The following is a 21,100-nucleotide window of genomic DNA, read 5'->3' on the forward strand; positions in this document are numbered from 1 at the left end:
TATGTATATATATATATATATATATATATATATATATATATATATATATATATATGTGTGTGTGTGTGTGTGTGTGTGTGTGTGTATTCTGTACATTTTAAAAAGCAATTTTAACCTAAAAAAATCTAAAATGTATTCCCCAAATCATGCAGCCCTATAGTTTCTCTTGATATCAGTATGTTCACAGCGTTTTTTTTTGTTTTTTTTCTCTCAGGGACCAGATGCCCCACTGATGAGTCCTGCTGACTTCAACATTCACACAAGTCTCTGTACATGAACATGGTAAAGTGAAAAATCAAACACCATGGAAATGAAAGGTATGTACTATGTTTCAGGAATGGCACAAAGGTGTGTGACTGGTGAAGTCTCTGTCTTTAGATCCGTGTGTTCAGTAGTGTGCTTTTTTTGTCATTTGTTGTGTATCTTTGGATTATGTTGTGTTGTAAATAAATCCAAACAATCAAAAAGCCATTCTTTTTTAAATCTCCTCATTCTTTGTGCAAGGTTGCTCAGAATGATAGGGCCTGATAGCTCCTAATAGGGCCATTAGGGGAGGGTCTTTGTCTTTCTCAGGTGTGAAAGAAATGAAATATTCATGATGTGTTCACGCCTCTCCGCATAAAGCTTTCTCACACAAAACATGTCTTGCAAATTTTAATCAATATATTGTCTTATCTGAATCAGTATGCAGGATGATTTTCACATAGTTTTGGAGCAAATATTCTAGGCTACGTGATACAATTCAAAAGTCTTATGAAGAAATAATCAGTATGGGTTTCATGGCCTTATTTCATTGACAATTTTTTTGTTTTTTCACAAAACACGCATAAACATCATTATCTCAAAACTACAAACTTTTACATACATGCTGCTGATATATTATTGTAGCAGAGTTTGTGCTGAATACAGTGTAATAAGATTTTAGCCATGAAAATGTCACAAGTAACAGAAATAAGCACAAATGTCAGAACACCTCCAGGGCCCAGAAAACAGCTCAGACCCCAGAGGGTTAAGTATACTTCATAAAATGAACTATCCGTAAGGGATATCAGTCATGTGATCATCACGGACCAATCACAGCCAGCCTACTGATACTCAGATCAACAGCACTCTTACTCATGAGATATGGATTACATATTGGAAACATGATGAAAGCAGGAAGATCCAGATCTACAGGAGTGACGTTTACTGAATATTGACCGGTAAGATCTTCAGAGAGGAAGAACACCAGAAGAATGGAAAGAGTGTGTGAGTGAAGGTGGTTGTGAATGTGTGTAGATGTGTGTTAGTTACAGGATCAGAGAACGACACCATTCCTCTGTCATAGTCCAGATTCACTCTCACACAATCAAGCTTCTGATTAACAGCAAAACCTCCTATCCATCCGTACGTCACACTCCAGACATCAGTGATGAAGAAAACACTTCCCTTCCTCTGATTTGATGCTGTAGTTACTCCAAGAGTCCAGCCTGAACTCTCTTTAACCTCCACATCCCAGCAGTGTGTTCCTGAGTTAAAACCCTCTGAACCCAAAACACAGAAACAGTCAAATCTCTCAGGATTATCAGGAAGAGGTTGTTTGTTCCCGCTGTTTCTCACACTGGTCAGATCATCAGACAGGACGAGACGTGGATCTGCAGTGTTTGGATCCAGAATCACAGGAGCTGATGAGACACAATCAACAGATGCTTTTATTCTGATCTTCATATAATGATCGACAGTCAAGTCAAGTCAAGTATATTTGTATAGCGCTTTTCACAATACAGATTGTATCAAAGCAGCTTCACAGTATTAAATTAAAATAATACAACAAGGTTTGTTTCTAGTGAAATTTATTGATTGATAAAATTAAATTAAATATTCCCAAAATATCCCCAACTGAGCAAGCCAAAGGCAACAGTGGCAAGGAACCGAAAAAACTCCATCAGGTGACCTAATGGAGAAAAAAAAAAATCCTTGGGAGAACCCAGGCTCAGTCGGGGGCCAGTTCTCCTCTGGCGTTTATGAACTAGAAGCCGGATTGTAGTTTGAACTGTAAGATTAAAAATATTATATGAATGCCTGGCTGAAGAGATGCGTCTTTAATCTAGTTTTAAACTGGGAGCGCGAGTCTGAGCAACGGACAGTATCAGGAAGGCTATTCCAGAGTTTTGGAGCTAAATGTGAAAATGCTCTCCCTCCTTTGGTGGATCTGGATTAGAGCCCTGCAAGCCCGTCGGGGCCCGACAGGCTAAGCCCATTCGGGCCGGGCTCGGGCCGTTTTTTTTTTTTTTTACAGATCGGGCTCGGGTCGGGCTCGGGCTTATTTTAGCTTCTCTCCTCATTGTGTATATAATTAACGTGCAGCAGAGCACACGTCACGAAGTGTGTATGAAATATTGTTATATTGATTATATTATAAATATTATACATCACCTAAGAAAGTAACACAAACGCAACACGCATACACGAACGCGCGCGCGTCACTCACGTGCATTAAACAGGTGACACTTCAGTTACTGAAAAGCAAAGAAAGGTAGGCCGTTTATTTACTTATTTTTGCGGTTTGATCCCGTAGCACTATATTCTCCCTTCATGTTTATGCTTCTGTGTAATGGACGGTTTGTCCAATATTTTGGGGCATGATGTTTCAGGCCTATAATAAAAGTTTACCTCTTAGTAGCGTGTGACGTGTGTGTGTTTGCGTGTGTAGCAGAGTCAGTGCGCATCAGAGAGCGCGCGACGTGTGTGTGTTTGCGTGTGTAGCAGAGACAGCGCGCATCAGAGAGCGCGCGACGTGTGTTTGCGTGTGTAGCAGAGACAGCGCGCGTCAGAGAGAGAGAGAGCGCGTCAAAGAGCGCGTCAAAGAGCGCGCGCGTCAGAGAGAGCTTAAAAGTGATTGATGTTGGTCTCGGGTCGGGTCGGGTTCGGGCTGAAAAAATTGCAGGCGTTGTCGGGCTGGGGTCGGGTAGGGCTTGAACACCATGGGCCAGGGCCGGAGTTTTTGGCCCGTGCAGGGCTCTAATCTGGATATCCTAGGTATGACCAAAAGCCTCGAATTTAGTGATCTTAAAGAGCGCGATGGATTATAGGGCAATAGAAGATCCGTTAAATAGACTGGAGCTAAGCCGTTTAGGGCTTTATAAGTCAGTAGCAATACAGTACTTTGTAATTAATACGGAATTTTATAGGTAACCAATGTAGTGATATTAAAATCGGTGTTATATGATCATATTTTCTTGATCTAGTAAGAACTCTAGCGGCTGCATTTTGGACTAACTGTAGCTTGTTTATTGAGGATGCAGGACAACCAGCTAATAAAGCATTACAGTAATCTAGTCTCGAGGTCATGAATGCATGAACTAGCTTTTCTGCATCAGAAACAGATAGTATGTTACGTAGCTTAGCAATGTTTCTAAGGTGGAAAAAGGCTCTTCTTGTAACATATGAAATATGATTTTCAAAAGACAGGTTGCAATCTAATATAACACCCAGGTCTTTTACTGTAGAGGATAAAGTAACAGGACATCCTACTATGTTAAAGTTGTATTGTGAGAGGTTTTGTGGGCGGTTTTTTGAACCGATGATTAGTACCTCTGTCTTGTCTGGATTTAATAAAAGAAAATTACGCGTCATCCAATCTTTTATATCTTTAAAACACTCTGTCAATTTGGATAATTTAGCGTTTTCATCCGGCCGTGATGAAATATATATTTGAGTGTCATCAGCATAACAATGGAAACTAATTCCATGTTTCCTTATAATACAGTGAACCCAACACAGATTATTATAAATTATGACACAAGTCCAGTTGATCAAACACATTTTCCTCTGATCACTGTCAGTGCTGTTATTAGTTTCACACTCGTTTTATCATCAGCGTTTAACGGCATCAACTACAAACATTAAATATGAGATTCAGACATTTGTGTCCTTGAAGGAGGGAACGGAGGACATAGTCCCTTTGCCACTATAGTTGGACCACGACTGACTCCTCAGCGAAAAACAGATGGTGCTTGCATCCGCTTCCGTAATTATACCCGCCTCGCGGGGCGGAGAGAATGATGCAAATTCACGTCGCCATTGCACGCATTGGCTCGTTCAAGCATGCTCAAAAGAAGATAGGCTCTTTTATATCTTTTGATATTTTATAACGGATCAGACTGATCAGTTATTCTTAAAATGAGGATGAAAATCCCATAGGCTGTCATTGATGGAATCTTTAAATGAGCCAAATCTATCTATCTATCTAGTTATGAAGAACCTTTAACTCTCCAGCTCAGATCTTCTGCTGTCAGACTCACTGTTTTGGACGATGTCCTGCATCTTCTTCCAGACTCTGAACGGCAGGTTGCCCAAGTATCGTGGCACATGAATCAAAGCTCCAGAAGCCATCTGTGGATCCGGCTGTGAGCTCTGGACTCTGGAAGAACATTCAGGAGTCAGAACTGCAGTGGCTTTGGATCAGAACCAGAGAGACCAGAGACAGGAGCAGATCACTCACCTTTCCATTGAGCCTGGAAACTCCTGCAGAACAAACACACCATTTATCATCAACAACTCAATCAATCAACCAATGATCAACCAATGATCTGAGATCAGACCTTCAGAAAGCAGACGTCATTGGCTTTCATCATCTCCTCCATGTCTTTGATTGTGTGTGAAAGAGCTGAGATGTGTGTGTTCATCTCCTCCAGCTTCTCCTTCATCCTCTGCTTCTTCTGCTCCTCTTCCTCCCTCAGTGCAGTGACTGTAGCTTCTTCTTCATCTCTGAGAAACTGATGAAGCTTCTCAAACTGCTGTTTAATCTGACGCTCTGTGTGCTCAGCTTGAGACTGAAATCACATCACATTCACTTCAATCATCTCAATCGACATACATCAACACTTCACATCATTCATATCAGAGATAAACTAGGATATCCGACATAGAACGGATCCAGAAGCAGATTGATGCTCGTCATTTACAGAAATAATAAACTATAATCAATTATATTAAATCATAACTGTATACACTGTCTCTCAGGTATACATGACTCTTGATTCTGTTTCCTCACCTTGATGTGTTGAACTGTTTTCTCAAACTCTCCTTTAATGTTTTCTCTGTGTTTAAGTTTCTCTTGTAAGGTCTTCAGTGCTGTATTGAGCTCCTCCTAGAATTGAACAAAAAACACCAGATTACAGTGAAGAGAAGAAGAGAAGACAATACAGTGATATGATCGAAATAGTATTTGCCCCATCCTGATTTCTTCTATTTGTAATAGTAATAGTTCTAGTTAGTAATAGTTCTAGTTCTAGTTTCTATTACTTTGTGCACATCATAAATTCAGAATACTAGATACAGAAATTAAAACCTACTATAAAACAAAGGCAACTTGAGTAAACACAAAGTACAGTTTGTAAAAGACAATGTTATTTATTGAAGTAAAAAGTTATCCAATAGCAACAAGGCCTGTGTGAAAATGTATTTGGCCCTGTAGTTACTAATTCCTCAAATCTATGAAATGTATTTATAATGTGGTTCAGCTGGACTAAACACAACCAGTCATGATTACTGCAGTCATGTTCAATCAAATCAACACTTAAATAGGACTTTTCCAACAACATCAAGCTGGTTAAATGTCTTAAAGTGCCTCTATTATGTTTTTTTCCCCAAACATTCCCTTTCAGAATCTCAGATCTTCAGTCTGTAAGTTGAAGCTCAAGCAGCAAGAAAATGATTCAAAGCACAGGAGTAAATCAACCTCTGAACGGCTCAAGAAAGCAGTTCAAGTTTTAGTTTGTCCTCGTCAAAGTCCTGACTTGAACCCAATTGAGATGATGTGGCAAGACCTTAAACAGTCAGTTCATGCTTGAAAACCCTCCAATATGGCTGAACTAAAGCAGTTCTGCAAAGAAAAGACAGTTATCACAAGCGTCCGGCTGCAGTTATTGCTGCTAAAGGGGGTGATTAGTTTTTCACATGGGTGATAGGTGTTGAAAACTGTATTATTTGTTTACTCAGTTTGCCTGTGTTTTATGTTGTATTTTGTTTTAAGTTTGAACCCTCAGAGGTCGGCAATCACGCCGGCGTGATCTGCTCGCTTTTTTCCTTATCAGTTGAATTGAGACCCGAAATACTCTTTTGACTTTGATTTTACAAACAAGTTTCATACATCAATCGATTCTGTTAAATGTGTATTATTTTTGTGTATACTCACAATTTAAACAAAGTGTTGTGCTTTTTGCCAAATAAAGAAAAATAAACACGAAGCGAGTTCTGCCTTCTCCCTGTCAGTGTAGTCCATTCTGAAACGCGTCCGAAAATGAACTGTAACTCAGCGAATACTCAGTCAAACAGGCATACAGACACACAGGCATGAAGCTTGAATTCTCTTCTTTTAAATGAAGTAATTTATATAAAAACCAAATATTCTCATCTTGTGAAATCTGTATTAAAAGAGAGCGATTCCAGTCGACCTCATTACAGCTCATTCAGATGTAATGTGACTCCGCCTACGGAGAGCGCGCACTATTCAAACGCAAATGACTGAGGCAATCCGCGCAATCCTGTGAACGCCCCCATATCAGCTCGAGAAAACACAAGTTTATTCAGATCATTACTTGTTTACACCGTCTCGCAGCGCTGTGAGGAATAATAATAATGGAAAATGTAGGCTACCTCAGAAGTGCGGGTATATCGAGGAGCGAGCTGAGGAATACTAGTAAGTTTTTTTCCTTCTCACGAGAATTGGGTTTCTGTTTATGAATGAATGAACGGCAGAGATGCGCGCTGTTTACCACAGCTGGCAAAGACAGTTTAAATTTAAATCGCGTGTGTGAATGAATGATGATGTTTTAGCAAACTGTATTGCTATACTGAGATGAGTAAAAATTGACTGAAATATGTTGAAATAAAATGTAGGCTATTTGTATAAGCAACGTATTAAACTGCAAATTAACAATATGCCCTAATATTTCATGAAAACAACGTTACAGTCAGGCTTGTTGACTAGATTTGGGTACAGTTTTTACTGTAGAATATACTGCCACGTCAAATAAGCTTTTGATTAGCAATTTCTATATATAAAATACTATTTTTGTCAAAAATAAAGTCATCAACTAAGATGTTAGCTGTTCCAATGTTGACTATATTCAAACTAATGAATACATAGATAAAATGTAGGCCTATAATCATTTTTTTTACAAAGAAAGAGTACACTTGAAATATTGTTGAAATTGTAATTATTGTTGTAATTGTTGTAACATGAATGTAATATTTGTAACTTATGATTAAGTATTGTTCTTTACAAGTGAAGGAAAGTTGTGGCTTAATGGTTAAAGAGGCAGACTGGTTACCGGAAGGTTGCAGGTTTGATTCTCAATACTGGCAGGAAATGACTAAGGATCCCTTGAGCCCCAATCACTTGTCACAATGTCACAATGTGTGTGTACTACTCACTGAATGTGTGTGCACTATTTCTTAGTATGGGTTCCCATATTTGGCCTTCACACATCCCTTTCACTTACATGTGCCAAAACAGTTTGAGCTCTTAATTTTGCAAATCCACCTTTCTAGAAACAAGTCCCTGACTGTAGCCACCTGTTACAAACCCCCCTCTGCACCCAGTTGTGCCCTAGACAACCTATGTGAACTGCTTGCTCCATATTTATCTTCTGAGTTTTTACTTCTGGGCGACTTAAACTGGGACATGCTTAATGCTTCATCCAGTTTACTTTCCAAACTTGATGCCCTCAATCTCACGCAAATCATTAACAAACCCACTAGAGATAACCGAAAATCTGCAAATAAGGGCACTCTCATAGATATTGCCCTAACTAATATGCCCACTAAATATATCTCTGGTGTCTTTAGCCAAGACATCAGCGATCACTGCATAATTGCATGTGTCCGTAACGGGTCTGCAACCAAAAGGCCTCCTCTTATCATTAACAAACGCTCTTTAAAACATTTCTGCGAACAGGCCTTTTTATATGATTTAGCCCAGGTACCCTGGAAGGATATCGATCTTATCCCTACAGTTGAGGATGCTTGGTCATTCTTTAAAAGTGCCTTTCTAGCTGTTCTAAATAAGCATGCCCCTTACAAAAGGCTCAGAACTAAAAGTAGATACAGCCCATGGTACACTCCAGAACTCACCGCCCTTAACCAACATAAGAATATTGTGTGGCGTACGGCATTAGCATCGAACAACCTCAGAGACCAGCAACTCTTTAGGGAAGTCAGAAATCGATACACACAGGCGGTCAGGAATGCTAAGGTTGGCTTCTTCAAACAGAAATTTGCCACGTGCAACACTAATTCTAGAAAGTTTTGGGATATAGTAAAAACTATGGAGAATAAGAACACCTCCGTACAATTACCCACAGCACTAAAGCTAGATAATATTATCACTACTGACAAATCCTCCATGGTTGAGAACTTTAATAAGCATTTTGCCATGGCTGGTCATGCTTTTCATCTGGCGAATCCGACCCTAATTAACAGCCCCTCACCCTCTGTAGCACTTAGTCAAAATTTTCCACGTTTTTCCTTTGCCCATGTCCAGATAGCCGACGTTTTAAGGGAGTTGCAGCATCTTGACCCCTTCAAATCATCAGGATTAGACAATCTGGACCCTTCCTTTTTAAAGTTGTCTGCGGTAATTATTGCTACTCCCATCACCAGTCTTTTTAACCTTTCTCTTAACTCATCAGAACTACCTAAAGATTGGAAAACTGCTGCAGTAATCCCTTTATTCAAAGGAGGGGATAGTTTAGATCCAAACTGCTATAGACCAATCTCTATTCTTCCCTGCATTTCAAAGGTCTTCGAAAGAATTATTAATAAACAAATTATTCACCATCTCGAATCTCATCATAGTCTTTCCGAAATGCAATCTGGTTTCCGAGCCGGGCATGGGTGCACTTCAGCCACACTTAAAGTCACAAATGACATCATAGCTGCTATTGATCAAAGACATTATTGTGCAGCAGTCTTTATTGATCTGGCCAAGGCCTTTGATTCTGTCAATCATAACATCTTAATTGATAGATTAAGGAACTTGGGGTTCTCAGATGATTGCCTTGCTTGGTTCACAAATTATTTCTCTGACAGGTTTCAATGTGTTAAGTCAGAGGGCCTTCTTTCCAGTCCTCTGGCTGTCTCCATGGGGGTGCCTCAGGGATCAATTCTAGGGCCGACTCTATTTTCTGTATATATTAATGACGTTGCTCTTGCTGCAGGTGATTCTTTGATCCACCTCTATGCAGACGACACCATCCTTTATACGGCTGGTCCGTCGTTGGACACTGTGTTAAAAAATCTTCAAGAGAGTTTTAATAATATACAGCATTCACTCCGTTTCCTTCAACTGCTTCTAAATTCTACCAAAACTAAATGTATGTTTTTTAACCGATCTCACATTGTACCTACCTGCCCATTAAGCATCACCACACTAGATGGGTCTGCTATAGAACAGGTAGACAATTACAAATACCTAGGGGTTTGGTTAGACTCTTCTCTTTCTTTCCAGACCCACATTAATCAGCTCCAAACTAAAATTAAATCCAGGATTGGCTTCTTATTCCGTAATAAAGCCTCTCTTACTTTCCCAGCAAAACTCGCTCTCGTGAAAATGACCATCCTTCCAATTATTGACTACGGTGATATTATTTACAGAATTGCTTCAAACTCTCTCCTTAGTAAACTAGATGTTGTATATCATACCGCCATCCGTTTTGTCACCAATGCTCCATATAATACCCACCACTGCAACCTTTATAGTTTAATTGGCTGGCCTTCATTACAGACCCGACGTCAAAAACATTGGTATCATTTCATCTACAAATGTCTACTGTGTAAAACCCCACCTTATCTAAGATCACTAATCTCTAGAGCTACCCCCTTTATGAACCTTCGTTCAAGCAGGTATATCACTTTGACTGCTACTAAAGCCCGTACCTCCTTTGGCCGCCTTTCTTTCCAGTTCTCCGCTGTTAACGATTGGAATACACTTCAAAAATCTCTGAAGCTTGAGTCCATTGCAAGGTTATAATCGTTAACGAAAACTAACGAAAAAACGAAAACTAGGTGGGAAAAAACATTGTCGTTAACTGAAATAAAAATAAAAACGAGGCATTACAAAAAAACGATAACTAACTAAAACTGTAATGTGTGTTTGGCAAAACTAACTAAAATAAAATAAAATTATAGAGTAAATGTCCTTAGTTTTCGTCTTTGTCAAGGTCTTTCATTTTTTTAACGCTATTTAAAACACGCAGCGTATTCGTTCAGCTGCATTTCCTTTCCCTGCTCTCCCTCCGTCTCTGTCTCTCACATACACGCGCGCGCGCGCACGCACGCACACACACACACACACACACACACACACAGCCCCTCCCCTCCGTGCACACCGTGTCTCCATGAGAACGAGTGTTCGTTCGACGTTGAAAGCAAGTTCGCTAAAGGTTAGTATCTCTATCTCGTGAACACCTTACAATCACACATTAAAAAGTGGTATCAAAATATTTTAAATTCTGAATATAATTTTGTCAGTGTGTTAATGTCGACCCGAGAAGCGATTGCTCCTTTTTTTAGAAAGTTAACTAGTCGCAAGTTTGAGGTAAGATGCACTTTTTGGTTGTGGTTGTCGTTGTCAAAACACTGTATACGATTTGATTCAAATATTAAATAATGTTATGTCATTTTTTTACTTTTACACTTAATGTTTGCTGCTTCAATCCAGATGAGTAGGCTATTGACTGTACGGAAAGTGGGGTGAGTTGTGCCAGTTTTTACTCAAAGTGACTTTAAAGTGAGGCCATGGCAGTAATTCCTTCAACTTAACGATGTAGCAGCTACCGGGTACATATATTTCAGGATGTGGTGCATCCCTGAGAACAATAACTTTGGATCTGAAATAAATTGTTTCAGAAATATAGCTTTTGGGGAAAAAGTGGTCTCATGGCACAACTTGCCCCTGGTGCGGGGGAAGTAGTGCCTTTAGGGCAATACATTGGGGTAAATTGTGCCAGTGATTTCTGAAGTACTGTAAAACAGAACATTTTAATGTTATGAACTGTAATGCTATATGAAAGCAAGACAATTTCAATACAAAATTACTCATTTAAGGTTTATTTAGATATTGTCACCCTGGAATACCATAGCATGTGTTTTTCCTACTATGGTCAATTGCATAGGGATTTTGTATTGAACATAACTCTGGATCACAGTGTCATAGAGACAAGGGGGTGGGCTAATTTTACTCAGACGACCAATCAGTCTCTCAGGATCATTGTGAAGCTATCAAGCTACGGCCTAGCAACCATTTAGAGCACCATAGCAACACAATATATGATATTTGTGACTCATTTCAGGCAAAAAGGCTTTGGCAATAGATGCCTGTTGACATGGCGCTGTCTGTCAATTATGTAACATATAAGAATAAAGTGACTAGGCTAATTTCTAAACATACTATTGTGACATAGGCCACTTAAAAACGGAATAAAACTTCTCTTTACATAGTGCAAACTCAAAACTGAAATCAGTGTTAGCTAAATTAAACAAATAGCAGGCAGGCCTAAGTCAAACAATGATGAGGCATGCCCATCTCCTCACTTCTCAAGATTATCCCCTGTGAGTATGTAGGTCTAGGTGGTCTGGATCTGGCACAACTTAACCCAGGCCCTTTGGCACAAATCACCCCAGACCCACAAGTTTGAAAAACTAGCATGATCCAGCAGTTAAGAGCTAACATCATGCTAACTGTATAGACTCATTGTGTAGCCTACTAAAGCACTAAAACATGTGTGAAATGTTTTCAAACTTGTCTATAATTGTTCAGACACTACAATCAAAAAACGTTAATCATAGAAATTTTACTTTGAAAGGGAAAAAACTGTTTTTTGCACTAAAATGTGCTTAAATCTCATGCCATGTGTCTCTTTGGAGGATGACTAAAAGTGATTGCTTTTCAAAATGATGTGGTCACATGACCAATTTCCTCTATGGTTTTCCAGAAACAAGGGGTGGAACTACTTCCCCCCCCCCCTGGCACAAATCACCCCACTCTCCCCATAGGGTAAATTTAGTATAGGGTGTGAAAATTGTACAGCTGTGGTATTTAGGGTGTGAATTCTGTATAGAAGATGTGTAGATTTTTGGTACAGCGTGTGGATTTTGTAAGAGGTAAAGGAATTTCAATGGGGTGTGAATTTTTTTCTAAAATTGTATTATGTTTTTATTATTACACAATACTTTTTCTGACTTTTTTGAATCTTGCCCCTGACAAATAACCCAAATTACAAAAAAAGACTAAAACTAACACTAAAACTAATAAAAACTAAACTAAAACTAAGCATTTTCAAAAAACAAAAACTAAACTAAACTAGCAAACCCACTTTAAAAACTAATTAAAACTAAACTGAATTTGAAAACAAAAAGTCAAAACGAAATAAAAATAAAAACTAATGAAAAATGCAAAACTATAATAACCCTGGTCCATTGTCCCATTATCCACATTCAAATTATTATTAGCAAACACATTGTCAGACCATTGTACATGCTAACCCGACTCACACTTTAGTCATTAATATATGTATTTGTACATTTTAATATACCATGGCTGTTTTTATGCCTGTTTTTTTATTTTTTTTTATTTTTTTCAGCAATGGTCACTTGCTATTCGACATTTGTCACTTTTCAAATTGTTCTAAGCATATTAAATTTGTACTCGACAATATTACCTCTTATTAGACCTCAATATTTATTTCGTCTATTGATTGTATGGCATAGAGCAACGCCGTTTTATCTAATAACCATTATCTCAATATATTGACACCTTTTGTACTACTTGTATAAATTTGTAAATGTTTGATCTGTTTTGTCTTGTAATTACATGTGTAACTTTTGTACCTCGACGCTTTTATCTTGGCCAGGTCGCCATTGTAAATGAGAAAGTGTTCTCAATTCCTCGGGAGTCCTCGGAGAAAGTCAGAGGTGGAGGAGTCTGTGTGTACGTGAGTAACGGTTGGTGCACACAATATACAGTGAAAGAATCTGGCTGTACTACTGACGCCGAATACCTCTGTCTAAGTCTAAGACCTTTTTATCTCCCGAGGGAGTTTGGCAACGTGATACTGTGTGTAGTGTATATTCCTCCCAGTGGTAACGCCTCCAGAGCTGCCTCAAGTATATCTGACTGTATTCAAAAACAGCTACAGCGAACACCGGGAGCTCCAGTCCTTGTCTTGGGCGATTTTAATCATTGCAAACTTGAGCCATTTTTACCAGGCTTTTTCCAATATGTTAAATCTGCGACCAGGAACAATAACATTCTGGATAAATGTTATGGCAACATTAAGGATGCCTATAAGGCAAAAACTAAACCCCCTTTATCCACATCTGACCACAATATAGTTCATTTAATACCGACATACAGAACTGTTTTAAAAAGGAGCAAACCTCTGGTCAAGACAGTAACTATATGGGATGAAGGAAATGTAGAGGCATTAAAAGGGTGTTTTCTAAGTACGAACTGGTCAGTATTTCACGACACAGATCTGAACGAAATCACGGAGATGACTACGGACTATATTCGTTTCTGTGTGGATACAATACTACCTAAAAAGGAGATAATGGTGTTCCCTAATAATAAGCCTCACATAACAAAAGAAGTGAAAGCCTGCATCAATAGGAAAAAAGTAGCTTTTCTGAAAAAAGACCGGGTTGAGTTAAAAGTCGTCCAAAAGGAACTGAATAAACTATTATGGGAAGCTAGGAAGCGTAAAAAGGACTACATTGAACAAAACATCGCATCTATGAACAATAAAAAACTGTGGAACTCACTGAGAACTATCTCTAACATGGACTCTAAAATACAACGGTTCATTACTACTGACGATTTTAAGAAAGCAAATGAGTTGAATGACTTTTTTATTCGCTTTGATAATAATGGCCCTGTTAAGGAATGTGAAGAGTTCTTACAAAATATTGAATGTGCAACGGATGTTAGATTACTTGTGAACCCTCAAGAAGTTACTTCTCTTTTTCGGAAAACTTGCACTAAGAAAACAACTGGGCCAGATGGTATCTCCGCTTATCTTTTACGAGAGTGTGCAGAAGAATTAACTCCAGCTTGGTGTCCAATTTTCCAGCAATCTCTGGACAGTCATACGGTTCCTTTGTTATGGAAAAAGACTATTATTACACCTGTTCCTAAAAAAACAGGTGCTGTTGATAATAATGATTTTAGACCAATTGCTATAACTTCTGTAATTATGAAATGTTTGGAGAGGTATGTAATGTCGAGACTGAAATGTAGTGTAAACTCTATATTGGATCCATTTCAATTTGCCTATATGGTGGGAAGAGGGACTGTTGATGCGGTTAACACTATCACTCATTTGACTCTTCAACATCTAGAAACCTCTAATGCTTATGCACGACTGCTCTTTGTAGATTTTAGCTCCGCTTTTAATACGCTACAGCCGCAGTTAGTCCTGGGTAAGCTTGTAAAAAGTAATGTTAACCCTTTTATTATTAAGTGGCTCTTTTCTTTCTTAACCAATCGTACTCAATATGTAAAAGTAAATAATACACTCTCTGATGTTAAATCTATTAGTATTGGCGCGCCTCAAGGTTGTGTATGCTCTCCTTTTCTGTTTACCCTTTATACGAATGACTGTTTTAGTATAAATAAGAATAATTATATTATCAAATACTCTGATGACACAGTGATATTGAGTCTCTTAGAGAAAGATCATGATATATTAGCGTATCAGTCTGAAATTGAGAATTTTGTACGGTGGTGTAATGTAAATCATCTTATCGTAAATGCATCAAAAACGAAAGGAAATGATAATAGATCCAAAAAGATTAGGTGATTACAGCCCAGTTATCATCTATGATAATATCATTGAGCAGGTGGATACCTATAAGTATCTAGGTGTGGTCATTGATCGTTCATTTACCTGGAAAGCCCACATTGATTATATTTGTTCAAAATTTCAACAACGATTGTATTTTTTGAGAAGACTTAGGCTGTTTGGTGTAAATCAGAGAATTATGCAATTATTTTATTATGCTGTTTTAGGTAGTCTTTTGAATTATGGGATGCAAACTTGGTATGGCAATCTTTCGGTCCAATTAAAAATCACAGCTTGCTCGTCTTGTGAAAATTGCAATGAAAGTTATGGGTGTAAGAGAGTACTCATCACTTTAATCAATTTACGAATCGTTGATTTTTAAGAATGCACAGACAATAGTGAGTGATTCAAGCCATGTTTTATTTCCAATGTATCAGATGTTGCCATCTGGGAGACGGTATAGAGTCCCATTGTGTAAGAGCAACCGTTACAAAAAGTAATTTATTCCTGTATCTATTAATATGTTGAATAGCAAGATGTAGTAATGTAGTGCTACATCTTGTAATCCATTTTAATTTACCTATATGGTGGGAAGAGGCACTGTTAATGCTGTTATCACTTCAGCTTTTCATTGGTTGTGTGTGCATATGTGTATGTATGTATATGTTGTGTATTATTGCAGCTTGAGTCCAAGACAAATTTCCTTAAAAAGGACAATAAAGTATACAAACAAACAAACAAACAATGTGCTTACCTGGGTAAATAAAGGTTAAATTAAAAAAAAAAAAAAACCTTATATGATGAACCCACTTCACTGATGGGTCTGAATTTGTGATTGTCGTGTTGTTTTGAATCTCTGCACACTATACACACAGGCTGTTTGTCCTCCAGACAGAAGAGTTTGAGTTTCTCACTGTGTAAACTGCAGATCTCCTCAGATCCTGATGAACGCGTCTCATTTCTCTCCTTCAGGATTGACTCGCACAAGTTTTTTAACACAAGATTATATGGAGGATTGTCTCTTGAGGATCTTCTCCTGCAGACAGGACACTCCTGAGTTTTCTTGGTTCTCCAGAACTGTTGAAGACACTCTTTACAGAAACTGTGACTACATGATAAAACAACAGGAGCCTTGAAGATTTCACAGCACACGGGACAAGAAAGCTCTTCAGCAGAGACATTTAGTGAAGCCATTTTCACCGTTTGATCTCCAGCAACACAAACTTTACTTTCACTTTCTGAACGACGGATTTAAAAATGAATCACTTAGAGAATCACAATGATCTGCTGCCTGTTCAGAAACAAATGTCTCAAAAATCCTTCTTGAAAGTGTTTGTCTTCATTCTCCACTGATCGCTGCTTCTTTATTGCTTTTGTCGAGAGAGAGGAGAGTCAGCATGACAGAAAAGAGAAATAAGTCAGTCTCTTCCTGGTAAGTGTTGAAAGAGGGTGGAGTTTATGAGGGTTAAAGAAAACTGCAAAAACAAGTGTGTGTGTGTGTGTGTGTGTGTGTGTGTGTGTGTGTGTGTGTGTGTGTGTGTGTGTGTTTAAATGTGTGTGTTCACTAATTCTGAGTATGGGTTCAGGATTTCTTCAGGTTAAATTTGAACAAAACTTGCATTGAAACTTTCTCAGGTATAATGGTATAAAAGAACAATGAAAAAACACAAATATTGACAATAAAAAATACTCAAAATTTGTACATAGTTTATTTATTCAAGTATCCAATGACTTATCTGAGTTTTGTTTGTTTAATAAATCCTTTTGTTATTTAATCCATTTTGTTACTCTTCATCATCATCATTTGATCAGTTCTTGGTCCCCTCCTCTTCTCCATCTACACCACATCACTGGGACACATCATACAAGCACACGGCTTCTCCTACCACTGCTATGCTGATGACACACAGCTCTTCCTCTCATTTCAACCAGATGATCCCACAGTAGCTGCACGGGTCTCAAGCTGTCTGGCGGACATCTCGACATGGATGAAGGAACATCACCTGCAGCTCAACCTGGCAAAGACTGAGCTTCTCGTCCTCCCTGCCAATCCGTCTCTACAGCACGACTTCACTATCCAGCTAGATTCATCATCAATCACCCCATCAAGGTCGGTCAGAAATCTTGGAGTAACGTTTGATGACCAGCTGACCTTCACAGATCACATTTCAAAGATAGCTCGATCATGCAGGTTTGCACTGCACAACATCAGGAAGATCAGGCCTTTCCTAACTGAGCATGCAACACAACTTCTCACGTCACCCCTCTGTTCACTCCTCTGTTCATCTCTCTGCACTGGCTACCTCTCGCTGCTCGCATCAAGTTCAAGGCATTGACGCTCGCTTACAGATCTATCACAGGCTCAGCTCCCTCCTACTTTCACTCACTACTACGAGCCTACATCCCTACCAGAAGCCTACGATCGGTCAACAAGCGACGTCTCGTGGTTCCATCACAGAGAGCCACAAAATCACTTTCCAGAACATTCTCATTCACAGTTCCATGCTGGTGGAACGCTCTCCCCACCCTCATCCGGAATGCAGAATCCCTGACAACCTTCAAAAGACAGCTGAAAACCCATCTCTTCCGTGAGCACTTAACGCATAGAAAAAAAAAAAAAAACCCACCCCTTTCCCTCTAAAACCTCACTTATCGGGCTTATGCTACTCTGAATAATGCCTGAACTTCGTATCTTGAACACTTCTTGTGTTGTTTTTGTTTTTTGCCTCTTCATGATGACTCGCTTAATCTAGTCCTAATTTGTAAGTCGCTTTGGATAAAAGCGTCTGCTAAATGACTAAATGTAAAATGTAAATGTAAATGTAAATGTGACTGAAACGTTACATGTCAATTGAAAGGTGCTCTTGTTTCACTGTTTTTACAGTTATGCTGTGTTTTATTGTAGTTGTAATTGTAGTTGATTTACAGTACTCTTGTTAATTTACAGGCTTGCTGGCAACCAAAATTTACTGTACATTTTACAGCAATTTTTTACAATGTGGTATCATATTTTCATGTGGATACAAGCACTTAAATAGTTTGTGGTGGACAACAATCAAGTGCTTCAAATAAAGCATCATGCCGTGAGTGAGACAAGGCAAAGAGAAAACATTCATTATTTGAAGTAAAAACAACAACAAAACCCTCCAGTTTTTGTGTCCTGGAGGAACAATGTTAGCAAACAACAGTGGGAGATTTTTCACAAGACATCAGAATAGAACTGAAACCAGTGCCATTATCAGCACTCACCGAAATAACCTTTGTGGGATGTTTTTTACGCTATAAAAATCCATAATCAAAGTAATACATTCTAGAAAGCAAATCCTGTTCTGATATAAAGTTTTGTGTGAAGAGAAGACCATGCTTTATATCTAATGAGGAGTTATTGCAAACATGAAACTGAGGCGACTTACGCCACTGAACAGGACAAAGCAAATGAAGCTTCGCCTCCTCAGAAGAGGAAAAAGGAGTGGGACAGAAAGAGTGAAGCATGACCACCTGAGAGCGGAATGACGTGGACAAAACATTGGGGACATAACCAGGTCTGGGTCGCAGAAACACCTTCAGAAGACCCGAGGCAAACTCCATGTAAGGCTCACTCATAGTAAGAGCCTGAAAATCCCCCACACGCTTGAGAGAGGCCAATGCTAACAAAAGTGCCAACTTGAGAGTCAGAATCCGGTCTGGAGCTGACTCCAAGGGTTCAAAGGGAGGCTCCAATTGCCCCTCCAAAACAACCAATAAATCCCAGGTGGGGACACTAATAGGACGTGCAAGCTTCAAGCGTCTAACTCCATGCATAAACGAAGAGACAAATGGTGTCTATGTCACCGCTAAGACTGAGGACAACCACCACTCCGGAGGAGCTACACCAAGAGACACCAACGAGACAAGACAACGACGTGAGAATAAAACTTGATTTCTTTATTGAGTATAAAACACTTTAAGTCAACGTCACTGGCACAGGACTTCTCCTTTCTCCAAAGCGACAATGTTGAGACAGAATAAAGCAGACTTCAATGAATGCAGGCTTTACGACCAGTGTCTTAATTCCCTCTCTCTTCCGGCACAGCGATCATGGAGCCGAGTGCGATGGGCTTCGGATATCAAACCTCAATGTAACGGAGGACCAGGCATCTCATCTCCCAAGACGGCAGGGGTGGTATTGTATGCAGTGCACTTGGACTAGGGGACCCTAGGGTGGCCAACAACTGGATCTCTCTCTGTTCACAGGGCGACAGTGGAGGTAGGAGCCATTCACAGCTGGGACAGACCTCGAGGGAGGAAGACTCTGAGCAGCGGATGATTGGATATCTCCGTTCTCCAGGACACAAGGATGGAAACAAAAACACCACGGTAGGTAACCAACTCTCCCCGTTCACAGAACAGCAGCAGATAACTGTATGTTCCTTCTTCACCAGGCAGCAGAGGCAGAATACAGCGGTCAGTGAGGGAGGTATTTAAAGCAGCAGATAACAGGGTCTCTTCGTTCACAGAACAATGGAGGCAGAATACAGCAGCCGGCGAGAGAGGTATTCAAAGCAGCGGCCAGCGAGCTTTCTCCATTCACCAGACAGCAGCAGGTAACTGAGCGTTCCTTTTTTCCACAGGGCAGCAGAGGCGGAATACAGCAGCAGTTAACAAGATCTCTTCGTTCACAGAACAGCAGAGGCAGAATACGGCAGTCGGCGAGAGAGGTATTCAAAGCAGCGGCCAGCGGGCTTTCTCCATTCTCCAGACAGCAGCAGGTAACTGAGCACTCCTTTTTCCACAGAGCAGCAGAGGCGGCATACAGCAGTAGATAACAGGGTCTCTTCGTTCACAGAACAGCAGAGGCAGAATACAGCAGTCAGCGAGAGAGGTATTCAAAGCAGCAGATAACAAGGTCTCTTCATTCACAGAACGGCCGAGGCAGAATACAGCAGTCAGCGAGAGAGGTATTCAAAGCAGCAGATAACGGATCTTTTCGTTCACAGAACAGCAATGGTGAGTACAGAGTCCAGCAGTTAATAACTGAGTCTTCTCTTCTCACAAGGCAACAACGGAGGATACGGCAATCCTCTGAAAAGGAATCTCGGGCAACGGGAGTGACTGGGTTTCTCTGTTCTTAGAACAACAATGGAACATCATACCATGAGCTTGCATAGAGATCTTCACAACGGCACACGGGACTGAACTTCTCCTTTCCCCTCCATAGCAGATAACTGAGACACCTGTACAGAGCTTTACACACAGCAGATCAGATTATTTCCTGACGCCCCACCGGGCTAGACGATCCCCGGCAAAGCTTTCGGAGTGATGGCAACGTTTAATTCTCCCACACTCGTGCATGCATCAAACACTTTAAATCTTTACACGTGCTCACTTCAATCTTCAGACACTGCAATGACACACTACCTCACAGTGAAAAGTAAGCCTTCACTTCGTCTTGCCAGGGCCAGCCAATCCACAGCCGTGATCTTCAAAAGGGAGATATCAGGTTACATGAACGATCCGAGAATCGGGTCTCACTCATCTGCTTAGACGACACATAGCAAGAGAACACGCTGGCAGCAAACACAAGACAGTGACTCAAATGCTCTTCCTAAACTCAAAAGATGTTATCTCTCACTCAGTTGCCATTCGTGTACTTAACTTCTCTCACGATGATAACATGTACGTCCAGCAATGCTTTCACTCGCTCCACTCTCCCAGTCCTACTTTCCAGTCACTTGCCCATTCTCGATCCTTACCATCTTTATCGTGACTCACTGCTCTTGATCGCGACTGCTCTGCCGTGCATCTTCCAGCCACCACTTTTAAATCCTCCGTTGGAGACACGCGCTCCAATGGCTGCTTGATTAACCGCTGCAGCTGTCGCTTGTCAACACGGTTGGCCATGACATGCCACCGGAACCGGCCTGGTGCCACACCGGAAGTCTCTCCCCAGGGCAACTCATTCCGCTTTCATAGTTCCCTCTTTTTCACCCGGTGACATCTACCTAGGGGGACCTTGTCTGTCTCCCAATAGCCAGTGATAGCTGCGACATAAACCCTCAAAGTAGTTGTAGCCGGTCCAGCCACAAACTTATCCTGCAGGAATTCCAGCACTGAACCAACCGGGCAACCAGCTGACTGGGTCCACTGCATGAGTCGAACAGCAAGACTCAAAGTTATCAATGGTCTCCTGAACATTTGCAGAAAGACCAGACACCACTGTTGCTAGCGATTGCCCCTGATCCGCCATGCCCTAAGCCTCCATATCTAGGGTTGAAGGTGCCAAATCCAGCCCTGGA

The 21,100-nt window shown here is 40.1% G+C and overlaps 1 protein-coding gene across 1 annotated transcript; it reads right to left on the reverse strand.

Moving 5' to 3' along the window:
• Positions 1 to 639: 639 nt before the first annotated feature.
• Positions 640 to 16,249, reverse strand: LOC307148341 (nuclear factor 7, ovary-like). The gene is made up of 6 exons (XM_079853783.1): positions 15,618 to 16,249; positions 5,036 to 5,131; positions 4,584 to 4,814; positions 4,484 to 4,506; positions 4,284 to 4,402; positions 640 to 1,664 (listed from the first exon to the last, which is right to left on the reverse strand). Exons 1-6 carry the CDS (start codon positions 16,017 to 16,019, stop codon positions 1,186 to 1,188), a joined length of 1,350 nt encoding a protein of 449 aa, XP_079709909.1. The 5' UTR covers positions 16,020 to 16,249; the 3' UTR covers positions 640 to 1,185.
• Between the last annotated feature and the right edge of the window lie 4,851 nt (positions 16,250 to 21,100).

Source organism: Squalius cephalus (assembly GCF_949319135.1).
Source record: "Squalius cephalus genome assembly, chromosome: 20".
In the NCBI taxonomy this organism is placed as follows: domain Eukaryota; kingdom Metazoa; phylum Chordata; class Actinopteri; order Cypriniformes; family Leuciscidae; genus Squalius; species Squalius cephalus.